Source organism: Chelonoidis abingdonii, chromosome 5, assembly GCF_003597395.2.
Source record: "Chelonoidis abingdonii isolate Lonesome George chromosome 5, CheloAbing_2.0, whole genome shotgun sequence".
NCBI classification, from domain to species: Eukaryota; Metazoa; Chordata; order Testudines; family Testudinidae; genus Chelonoidis; species Chelonoidis abingdonii.
The window spans coordinates 136623087-136635888 of NC_133773.1; the positions used below are offsets into that span (position 1 = coordinate 136623087).

The 12802-nt window shown below is 41.1% G+C and overlaps 1 protein-coding gene across 2 annotated transcripts in view; it reads right to left on the bottom strand.

The window, feature by feature from the left end:
- Nucleotides 1-3487: 3487 nt before the first annotated feature.
- The window catches only part of CTNNA2 (catenin alpha 2), an 826679-nt gene continuing 817364 nt past the window's right edge, over nt 3488-12802 (bottom strand). For both annotated transcript variants that reach the window (XM_075066660.1, XM_075066659.1), the window contains one exon: nt 3488-4616. In XM_075066660.1, the coding sequence (XP_074922761.1) occupies nt 4329-4616 (288 nt within the window). In that variant the 3' untranslated portion in view covers nt 3488-4328. The remainder of the gene's footprint in view (nt 4617-12802) is intronic.

The following is a 12802-nucleotide window of genomic DNA, read 5'->3' on the forward strand; positions in this document are numbered from 1 at the left end:
GTGTATTTCTACTGCTTCATATCCACTCTCCTTCTAAAGTACTGTAGCAATGGGTCTCTGGAAGGTAGTTCACCCTGGTAGATCACATCACTGGGACATTATTAGCTCAACGTGTTACTTTGTTAAGGCCTGGGCAACACTAGCGGTGGGGTTCGAAGTAAGATACGCAACTGGCCGTCCTCATGGTGACAAGTCCACCACTGAAGCTCCCCCATCGACTCCACTTAATCCGCCTGCCTAGGTGGAGTATGGGCATCGATTCGGGGATCGATTTATCGCATCTAGATGAAACGCGATAAATCAATCCCCAATACATTGCACACTACTCACTGATCCGGCAGGTAGTATAGATGTACCCTTAGATTCATCCCCTTACTACTTATCATAGCTGTGATTCAGCAGGCTATTTAAGCACATTTAAGTTTATCCTAGGCAGAAAAGCACGTAAGCACATGCTTCAAGTTAGACACTCGCTTAAGTCTTACTGTGAACTTAAGTTTTAATACATGCTTAAAGTGAAGCATGGGCTTAATTGTTTTGCTGAATCAAGGCCTGTACTTTGGCTTTGGCTCGCTCAAAAGATTTCTTTGATTGTCTTGATTTGTGCACCCTTCATACTGTTGTAGATGACCTTCAGGTACCCTGTCCCATTAGCTACCCCTTGGACTAGAACACATTTAACTTTTAAAAGTCTTCTTCCCGCTAGTCACTATTAACAAAAAAAATGCTCTCGCAGAAAAGTTCTTCCCAACCTGCCACAAAAGGTCCACCATGTCTTTGTGTTTACAAGTACCCGAGTCAGAAACTGGAGGTTATACTTACCAAAGGCAGAAACTATAAAACAGAAACATTTTGGTTCAGCTTCATCAAGATGGGCTGCAAGTCCAAATCCCACAACTCGACAGCATTCTCTGCAGAGGCACAGTTCAGAAGAACCAGCCATTGCTTGAAATAGTATACAGGCCAGTCTTGTAGGCTGGATTTCTGGTCTCCTATGCAAAGGCCACAGGTTCTGGCATTTGAATAACAGCAATAGTGACTATAGTATGGAGAGCCAAGCCAGGACATTTTTATTCCTACTGAAAACAGAATTCAACTCAGGGATGCCTGCCAGAATGCCATGATGTTCTTCAGTCCAATGGCTGGGAGTCTGCTCACCAGCTGGAAGCAAATCATTATCAAAAGAGACCTGATCAAGTGCAAGAAATGTTACCAACTTTCACCTGCTGAAGCCAGAGACTTAATGCTTTTCCTTGCACTGTAATTATGGGTATGATATTGAGTTAGAAATGTGGCACTCACTCACTGCTTAAATAACTCTCTTTCCTTGGATTGCTACTGAATTGAATAATTGAACACCTGCGGTTGTTAATTGTCTTCAGTTTTGAAATGTTGGCTTTCTACTGCCTCCCATTTTTGAGCCATCATTTAAGCCAGTGGTCCCCAAACTTTTTGTCTGGTGGGCGCCAGACGAAGGACCATGGCAGCAGTTGAGCATCCGCTTAAATGCCGCTTAATTTTGGCGGCGTTTCGTCAGATGCTCGATCGCCGGCCAGGACACGGGCACATTTAGATGCACTGGGTTGGGGACCCCTGATTTAAGCTGATAGGTAGATCTGTTTACTCCTCCTAAAAGTGGGGTGGGGAGTGAAGGGAGGAAGACAAACAAAAAGCCCACATTTCTTTGAAGAAACGGTTTGTACCATGTACTATTTTTTTTAAGTCCTCATTTTGGAAAAGCTACTTCAACGTATAGCAATGATAATATTGAAATTAGGGAGACCAACACCTACAATTTACACTGTTCTTAATTGGCTTACAACTAGTTATAATTGAAGTAAGCAAAACATGTAGCAGATAAAAATCCTCAGAGTTCAACATGAATAGAAGGTATTCCAGTATTAACTAATCCCACAGAGATATGTCCAGTGGTAAGTGATCCCTTTGGAATACTCCCGATGCTCCACGATCTGTGTTTTTGTGATCCAATACTTAGGCCCTGATTGATGGCCATGGGGAAACTGGTTGCAGCTTTCTAATTTAGGGCTGCTTGGCCCCAGGGTGAATTAGAGTAGGAAGGATACTGCTCTAAATTATGCTACTGGAACCTCTGGTGTAAGGACTCCACCATCAAGGAAGGTCTCAGCATAGCTCTGCCATGCTCCACCCACTCCTGATACATACACAGCTCACACATGACTTGCCCCTTCCTCCATCTTTTCTGCTGGGAAACTGGCCAGTTTAAAGCCATATGTTGTTGACCTTAGTGGACTGAGAAATTTGGGCAACAGATTTTAAAGGTTTCAGGGCAGGGATTATGGGGACTCCATTCTCTACTGGTATAATTCTGCTGAAGCCAATGGAGTTACACGAGCAAGGAATTTGTCCTTGTGTCTTTGTTTTGTAAAGAGCCAACCACATCTGTGGTGCTCAATAAGTAGTAATAATGAATATCATATGTCATGACAATTAGCATCACAGATTTCAACTGACTTCTGGCGTAACCTTTTCGGGGAGGATTCGTATCTTCTAATGTGTTTGAAGCTCACCTAGCACAGTGGGGTCTGAGAGTCTTTAGGCACTAGCCAAATAAATAAAATAACATAGCCAAAGGGAATTCTTATTTCTCCTTGTGTGTGACTGAAGGGTATTTAATGCATTCAGTCTGTATGTGAGGAAGCAATATAACGCTATTGTGTTGCACTGAGGTTCTGACAGATAATGGCATATGTTCAACCAATATATCCTGGGCAAGCATACTAACTCATCTCTCAAAAGACTGTAAAGCAGATAAATGCCATGTACGGTATAACTCACTCTGCCCCAGATTAATACAAATTTTATTTCATGCTCTTTCATGAGATGTCAAGAATGCTCTATTAAGTTCTAGGAAATAATTAATTTCAACAAAAAATACTTTCATGCTGATTGTCCTACATTCAAATAGAGGGAAAACCTTGTTATAATGATATTAACCCAATTAATGCAGTTCAGCCAATTCTTAGGCTGCAAAGTGAATATAAGTTAATGATGCATTTTTCAGTACAATAATGTGTAGACAGTTCTATGCAACCTGGCATGTCAAAATGATCTCCCAGATAATCAGACACCTACATTAAATAGGGGTTTACAAATTCAGTACAAATTAACTACTGTGTAGCTGCTTCAGGGGTGAAACCCATCAGCTATTTTCTGTCACATTACATGAAATAATCTGTTTGGGGCAATTGTTTGGTTGGTTTTCTGTACAGTTGATAGGAGTGTATTCAACTGAAGAATCACAGCATTTTATCTCATAGACATGCTGCAAGCCAGGATTTGCACCCCTCCCCTTCCTTGTGGAAAAGTGAGTACACAATACACTACTTTTTTGTCTCCCTCACCCCCAAAATAGACGCATGAATGCAAAATAAATTGATTTTCATCTGAAGGTCAGGGTGAATGATCTCTGCGTATTGAAGGACAGAAGTCATACCCAGGATTCCAAGGTTAAATGAGTTTATTGAGATTTAGTGGTTACAATGGTATATTAGATACCTGTAATCCAAGCTACACCTACACATTTGCCTCTAAATTCTCACATAATCAATTTCTGTGTCTAAGCATTCCACCACCAGGTCTTCTATTTCTAACAATAACATAATAATAATAATATAAAAGGCAATGTCAATCACCATATTGTGCTTCATACTTCACCATAAAGAATTCAATTGGCAAAAAGTAAAACTTTTTTCCATATTAATGGGATTAATTGAAACATGAGCATAGTCATAATCACTACTAGAATATAAAGAATAAAATATGGATTAAAAGAAGCATCTTTAAAATGGATTAGTTTTCATCCTTGTTCAAAATTCACATACTATGATGAAGATGACTTAAAAGTTAAATTGTTTAATTATTCGGGCCACACATTTAAGCATATTGGCTAGTACATTTTTGCACTGTAACAGAAGCAATACGAGCTTTATGGTCTACCATTACACTTCCAGGTTTTTTCTTTTAAATATACCTGCCAACTTAATGTTTCTTGCATGCATAAAGTTCTGCTTTTCAGTTTATTATTTACCCCCACACTTGAGGTGAAAATTCTTTGGCCAATTCTAGGCTATAGTTTAAAAAAAGTAAGCTTGGGATAACTTTATGTAACATCAGAATAGATTGGTCTGCATTTGTGGGTTGCAGATTGTTAATTACTTTAATAGAGCCTCAGGTTGCATGCAAATTGACACTGCTTCATTAGCTTTTTCCCCCATGCCAGACGCATACAAGTCGGCAGGTATGCATACAAAAAGGAATATAAAACCCTCCTCGTAAAGCCTAGTGTTTTAGAAGGAATCCATAGCTTTAAATTCACTTAAAGCCTGTACGGGGGAAATGTGTTTCTTCTGGGAACCTCTTCTCACTCGTGTCTGATATTCTTCTGGCTTTTCTCTCTTTACTAAGGGTTTCTTCTCAGGGGCCTTCATCTTCCAAGATACAACAGGTGAGTTCACTGCAGCTGTACCATAGACCTTCTGATATTTCGTAGAGGCCACATATGATGCTTTCACAGTAAGGACCACAGCGTTCATCAGATTTTTAGCTGCCTGGATGAGGGATGTAGCGCTATCCAGCTGTGGATAGAAAAGAGAATGAAATACGATGAGGTTATTGCTGAACTCACCTCCAGAAGGATTTGATATATGCTCTCAGATCTGATTAGATTTTCTTGCAGAAGGCCAGCAGAATATTATACAAAAAGAAGAATCTCTGTACAGAATACACCCTGCTTTGTAGCACAGGTGTCCTGGGAACAGCCCACCAGTAATGTGCACTGAATTGGACTGCCAGCTACAGGGAAGCTGTGTGATACTCTACATTAACTTTACAAACAGTTCAAAAGAAAAAAAAAGTTGTTTCCTTGTCTGTGTGAGGGGTTTGATTGTACAAATTCCTCTCAAAAGTGACCTATCACCAAACTTCTAACAATGCAGGGCTATTCTATACTAGAAGCACTGCAGCTGCACCAGTGCCACTGTAGCACGTCTGCTGAAGATGGTCTATGCCGCTGGGCTAGAGCTTTCCTGTCAGCATAATAAAACCACCTCCATGAGAGGCGGTAGCTATATCAGCAGGAGAAGCTCTCCAAACTGCTGAGCACTTTCCACATTGGCGCTTAGGTCAGCGTAATTTACGTCACTCATGGGGTGACTTATCATACCTCTGAACGACCTAAGTTATACCGACATAAGTGGCAGTCTGTACAAGCCCTTACTTTTAAGTGAAAGCGACAACAAAACAGCTCAGATGGGATTTCCTCAAACTCTCAGCTTTAGCCTAACTGCTCCCACTCAGTTAGTGTATACCACCAATTGATGTCACTGGGAGAGTTAAGCTCATGCTAAGCCCTTTGGGGAATCCCACCTGAATAGTTAAAAAAGGTTGAGAAACCCTCAAGAAGCAGAAAAGACAAGTAGTTGAGAGAAGAGTTCAAAATTATATGAGTAGATAAAACAATGGTTTCACAATTATACTTTATACTCGAGGGCTTCAGGTTGCCCACCACTGATGCAGATCCTCAAACTCCTAATTGACAACCCTGTAAGTGCCCCGAATTCCTAGGCACCTAAATTTTTGCCAGTGAAATCCTCAAGGTGCCTACATTTCTGGCAGTGTGTGTGCACATTACCATCACTGAGCTGCTTGGAGTTTAGCTCCCATCTAAGCCAAGGAGGGATTACAAACTAGGCTTTCCTCCCACTTATCTTACCTGTGGGCCTGATCTGGTAAGCATGCTCTGAAAATGCCTTAGAGCACATGTACTGGATCACAAAATGCAGCTCAGAGGTGGTTTACCCAACAGTTCCCTCACCCAGGCTGTTGAAGACCTAGGTTCAAATCCCCATCATGCTTGACATAGGGCAGGGACTTAACATTTTCCTCCATCACTGGGCTATGAAGGATCCTGGGGCAGGTCTCAATCTCCTGCAGAGGGCGCTCCATTTTGTGTAAGTAAATAATTACTCCTGGGGCCAGAGAGACAATGAGAATGACTCTGTAGCCTGGTGGTTTTTGCAAGAAAGGACTCATTTAGTTTATATGTCTAACTCTAGGAGAAGGTTCACCGCTGTGAATTCTGAGCAGATTTAGGAGCCTAGCTCTTTTCAGGGGCAGAGCATAAGCCACACCCATCTCCGCAGCATTTCCTACTGGCTCCCTTAGATGGCTCCCCACAAAGATTGTTGGCTTTTGTGACTCTCCTCTTGCAGATCCCAAACTCTCTATGTACCTTGTATAGGGAGCCTGGGCACCTGATTTGGGGCTGAAGATTTCACTAGGTGGCAGGGCACCTGAAGTTAGTCGCTGAGCTTAAATCCCCTTTGTAGATCTAGCCGTAGGCCCCTACCTGCATCTTTAAGTGCTTATAAATCTTTAAAAATCTAGCCCTAAGGCCCAGAGCCACAAAAGTATTAGGGTGTCTAACTCCACTGAGTTCAATCAATAGGAATTAGATGCCAAAATACTTTTGAGGAGCTGGACCTTAGTGACTTGCTAAACTGGGGCTCAAGTTACCATGTTCCAGTAGTTCTTTCAAAGAAACATTGCAAAAGTTGGGTTAGTTCCTTGTTATTAAACCAACCAGGTTCTCATTCCAACAGGTTTAATTTTCCATTAAAATAACAGTGTTTTCAGACTTGTTGGGACTATGTCGGATGAGACGACTTACCATAGCTCTGCTTCCATCCTACTCTACTTTCCCAGTCAATTTCACAATATTTCCAGTGAGCCCCTTCCCTTCCTAGTTCCCTCCAGCCCCAGCTTTGGGGATGCTTTTTCATCTTTCACAACAATTTGCATGTATATTTAAAAAGGCAAAATACACATAAAGGCAACATCAAACATGTAATATGCAGAATACGTGGACACTATGAAAACACTTTGTGTTACTAAATATAAGCAAGGATGTTGCCCTAACCAGCATGCTCAGAATATAACCAGAAAGAAACCCGCCCCTCCGAGAATAGAAATGGGGAGGCGGGAATGGGCAGCGTAGAAGTATTATTAACAGTGTTCCAGAGGCCTGGAGGATGTGTGAGAGAGCAAGTGAATTCACAGAGCAGAAGGAAGCAGAGGTAGGAAAAGCAAGATCCCTCACTGCCAGCAGTGAGTCGCACTCTGCAATTTCTCCATGGAAACGGAGACACAAGGATTCTACCATCCATGCTCTGCACAAAAATGGAGCCTCCAAAATCCAGTTACATTATATCTATACAGCACTCAGATTTTTAAAATGAAGTGAGAGTGATTTACATATAAAAAACATCAGTGTGCTCTTCACTAGCACCCTATTTCAGACATTTTGCACTTCACATGTGTAATAGAAAATGTTCACTGTACTGTTTATTTTGTATTCCACATTGTCAATGAGTACGTTACTGCCTCATTCTACATGTGTGTCATCCCCTGAGATTACTACCTCGGGTGGAAGAGTAATTGGCCCTTACCCTTTGTCATGCTGTATTCCAACACTTTCTTGCTCTTTCCCCTTCTCCGGTGGCAATGGCTTTTGGTTCTGTGTGCTTCCTTTTGTGTCACCCTTTGTTGCTGATGAGCCCTAACAGTCAGATGCATATTTGTAGCATCCATTTGAGGTCTTTCAATGCCTCTGCTAGGCCATTAAATCAAAGCTGAAGCCAGTGGTTTGTCATTGGAAGGGCAAAACATAATGACTGAGCTTTCATCAAAACCATGCTGACGGAGACTAGCTAACATAACGTATGCATCGGCGCCACCTCCGTGGGTGCTCCGAGGCTGGAGCACCTATGGAAAAAAATTGGTGGGTGCTCAGCACCCACCGGCAGCTCTCCGTGGCTCAGCCCTGCCCCCCTGCTCCAGCTTACGGCTGCCTTCTCTGTTGGCACACTGCCACATCCTGCTTCTCCCTCCCAGCACTTGCACCGTGAAACAGTTGATTTGCGGGGCAGGGAGGGAGTGGAGGAGGGGGAATGCGGCGCACACCCACCTGCACTGGAAAAAGTTGGCTCCTATGAACATAACATCACTTATGTTTTAGATTTTGTTTGAGGACTTTCTAGGCTCCTTTCAGGGGTAAATCCTTAGCTTATAATGGCAGGAAAACATGGCCAATTCAACAGAAATATTGTTCAGCATGGTATTATACTATACCCAAACCACTGCCTCATTTAAAATGAGGTCTGTATGTTTGTTGGCAAATAACAGATCTCCATTAAATTAGGATATTTTAAGTTATGACTGAGGGCTGCAATCAAACATTATTCATTTTGAAATTATTCTTTTTGAAACTTCTGTGCATAGATAAAGTATATATAGTGATATAGTCAAGGAGCATTTCCTTTGTAATCAATCAATGTGGGACAGCCAAAATACGTTCCGCTCCCATGAACTCCTTTCAGCTGCATATTTCAATGAGCCTGACAAACTTTAATTTTCATGAAAAATCTTTGAGGAAGGAAGGATTATAGGCATTTTAGAGATGGGGTGAACTAAAGCACAGAACCATTAAGGGAAGCATTTTCAAAACTTCAAAAGTTAGGCACCTAAATCCATATTTACAGCCTGACCTTACAAACAATTACCCTATGCAGTTAAGCATGTAAGTAATTCCATGGGGGACAATGGGCCTATTCACATGCTTAGAGGTAAACATGTCTATTTGTATCAGAGGGGTAGCCGTGTGAGTCTGGATCTGTAAAAGCACCAAGGAGTCCTGTGGCACCTTATAGACTAACAGACGTATTACAACTTGAGCTTTCGTGGGTGAATACCCACTTCGTCGGATGCATGTCTATAAGTGTGTGAGGACTTGGGCCTTAGGGTATGTCAAAACTGAGAAAAAAAAACCAAACCAAGGAAACCCATAGCACCGAGTCTCAGAGCCCAGTTCAACTGACTAGGGCTCACAGAGCTCACATTATGGGGCTACAAATATTAGTGTGGTAGACATTCCAGCTCAGGCCGAAGCCAGGACTCTGAAACCCAGCGTGTGTGTGCGTGGGGTGGGGGGTCATCTCAGAGCCTGGGCGGGAATATCTACAATACTATTTTTAGCCTCTCTCGGGTGCCCAAGTAGTTGACCCAACGTCTGAGATTCGCTGCTGCAGGGTTTGTTTTTGCAGTGTGGATGTACCCCAAGATACCTAAAAAAGTGCCCTGATTTTCAAAGATGCTGAGCACACCTGCAGCTTCCAGTGATGTCACCCATTGTTGAGCACCTCAGAAAATCATATCACTTAGTTTTGTGCCTCTTTGATCACCTGTCCCTCCTTTTCTACTCGTTATTAAAAGGCTGCTCATCTTCACCCGTACTAATCCAAGGATGAGTTCCAGACACCCCATCATTGGTCTTAATATTTATTTACATTCTAATATGTCTCCACGTGCTGAAAGCTTGAGAGAGACATGAAAAGTCCCTACCATTATTAGGCCCTGAGTGTCCACCAAACCTGCTCATAATTATCCCCCATATCCAATTTGGCCACCTAAGCAAGTTCCTTACTGCTTCCACATCCTGGCCTGTAGTTTGGTTCAGCAGAGAAGGATTAATCTGAATGAGCATCACTTTAATTCAATTTTAGGCCTTGCTATGCCACTGTGGTACTTCAGTTTTAAGCTGGTCTGTTGAAATCAGCAGAGTACACTGGCACAGAGCAGATGCAATAGTGAATCAGGAGCTTGATGTATTCATTTCCTACACAATCTGGGCACAGAAACACACACATTTTCCCAAATATGTAATGCTGATAACTGAAAAGGGGAAATGAACACTGAAAATAAAAGCAACAGCAGGATATTATTGTGCAGACACAGAAAGAAAACTCCAGTCCCTAACAATGGACAGGGAATTATTAATGTGATGATACCCTTTGTGATAATAGCTAACACAGTCTTTTTGACAAGCTATACAAGTGATGTATTTTCAAGAGTTCTGCTACTTGGATCACTTTTTGCTTTCATTTAGGGAAAAAGCCCTCTAAGTCATAAATGATAAACGAAGGCTATTGTGCCATAAAACTTTAACAGCAAAGAGGGGTGGGGAAGGAATCACAATTCTTAAAGAAACTTGGACTCATTCCACTGGCACCTGGTCATTCATTCAGGTTAAAACAGCCGTCTACTCAAGAGGAGGCACAAATCATTCGAGAAAAAAAGACTTTGCTACAAGCTAACTTTGCAATTAATGAATGCAAGGTTAGAGAACTGGAGCAGCAGAGCCTATTATCTGCCAAGAAGATAATTTCAGGTGTAAAAAACTGCATAAGGCTTTGAGGGATGTGTGATCAGCTTATACGCTGTGCTGCGTTTTCCCTGAAATAGAGGCAGAATTTTCCAGAGTCTTGTGGCAATAAGGATGTTTGGCTTCTTTTACAGGCATACCATAATCAGAAGAGTCTGAATAATAATAATAAAAAAGAATAGCTACAAAACTAAAGGGTGTGGGGGGGGAGACTGCTCATGTTTTCCCCAGCAATATGAAAACATAGAAGAATTTTCCCTCTTCCTTTTTTTACATCCTTAATGGGGGAAAAATCATGACTCAGTTTTAAAAGGAAGAGCATTTTCTCTCCAGCAGTCACCCTATGATTTAGAGAAGGAGAGAGAGCAGAGCTAGCAGAAGGAAGGGAACCCTGATCTTTCACAATTCAATGCAGTGCTCATCTTTTCCCCCTTTGGTGAGAAAGTAGTGTCGCTGGAATAGGAAAAGAAAAAAATTACAGAATAGTTGGATACACTGGATGTATTCAAGTCAGCAGGCCCTGAAGATATTTAAGCTACGGTACTTTAGGAACTACCTGAATCAATCTTCAAACTATTAGCGATTATCTCAAAGAACTTATGGGGAGCTGACGAGGTACCAGGAGTCTGGAGAAAGGCAAATATCTTTAAAAAGGGAACAAACAGGATCTGGGGAATTTTATATCAGTCATCTTACCTTCAGTACCTCGAAAGAAACTGGAACAAATTATTAAAAATCAATGTGTAGGCATCTAAAGGATTAAAGGGTAATAAGTAATAGGCAAAGTGGATTGAGGAAAAACAAATCGTATCAAACCAATCTAATTTTCTTCTCTGACAGAGTTACTGTTCTAATGGATAGGGTGGAAGCACGAAACATAATATATCTTGGCTTTAGTAAGGCTTTTGACGCACTCCTATATATAACATTCTCATAAACCAAGTAGGGAAATGTGGTTTAGATGAAATTACTATGGATGGTTGCATAACTGGTTGAAAGACCATAAATCAAAGAGTAATTAGCAATGGTTCACTGCCAAATTGGGAAGATGTATCTAGTAGAATCCAGCAGGTGTCCGTCATAAGTCTCATTCTAGTCAGTATTTTAATTAATGACTTGTGTACTGGAATGAACAGTCTGCTCATAAAATCAGCAGATTATACTAAGCTGGGAGAGACTGCAAGCATTTTGGAGGACAGGATTCAAACTCAAAATAACCTCAACAAATTGGAGAATTAGTCTTAAATCAACAAGATGAAATTCAGTAAAGACCAGTCCAAAGTACTACCGTTTGGAATTAAAAATCCCAACTGCTCAAATACAAAATGGAGAATAACTGGTTAGGCACTCATACTGCTGGGGGTGGTGGGCACAGTGGCTCACATACTGAAAATGAGCCAAAAATGTAATGCAGTTGTTAAAAAGGCTAATATAATTCTGGGCTGTATTAATAGGAGAGTCGTATATATGACACAAGCGACAATTGTCCCGCTCTACTTGGCACTGGTGAGGCCTCAACTGCAGGATTAAGTCCAGTTTTGGATGCCACACTTTAAGAAAGGTGTGGAAAAATTGGAGACAGTCTAGAGGAGAGCAACAAAAGGGATAAAAGGTTCAGAAAACCTGACCTATGAGGAAAGGTTGAAAATAACTGGGCATTTTTAGTCTTGAGAAAAGAAGACTGAGGAGGGGGAACTGAAAAAAGTCTTCAAAAATGTTATGGGCTTCTACAAAGAGGACTGTGATCAATTGTTCTCCATGGGTACTAAAGATAGGACAAGAAGTAATTGTCTTAATTTGAAGCAAGGGAGATTTAGGTTAGGTATTATGTCAAATTTTCTAACTATAAAGATAGTTCTATACTGGAACAGGCTTCCAAGGGAGGTTGTGGAATTCCCATCACTGAAGGTTTTTTAAGGACAGGTTAGACAAACATCTGTCAGGGATTATATAGGTTTACTTGATGCTGTGTTAGCGTGGGGGGGGTCCACTACAGAATCTGTCAAGATCCTCTCCAGCCTTACATTTCTATGGTTCTATGAAAAGATTTGTCTGAGGAGCTCTCCCAACCATTAGTGTTGATTTTTAATAGGTCTTGGATAACTTGAGGATTTCCAGAGGACTGGAAGAAAGCTAATGCAGTACCAATATTTTTAAAAGGTAAATGAGATGACCCAGATAATTATAGACCTGTCAGCCTGCAAACAATCCTGGGTAAAGTAATTAAATGACTGATATGGGACTTGATTAAAAAAGAATTAAAGGCGGGTAATATAACTAATGACAATCAACATGGGATTATGGAAAATAAATCTTTCCAAACTAAATTGATATAATTTTTAGATGAGATTGTAATTTTGGTTGATAAAGGTAAGAGTACTGATGTACACCTAGGCTTCTGTGTGGCATATGACTCGGTTCGACACAACAGTTTAAGAAAACAGAATAATACAAAACCAAAAAGATGAATTTCAATGGGTTAAAACCTTGCTGATAGGTCTCAAAATATAATGGTAAACTGGTAAATCACTGAGAGGGTGTGTT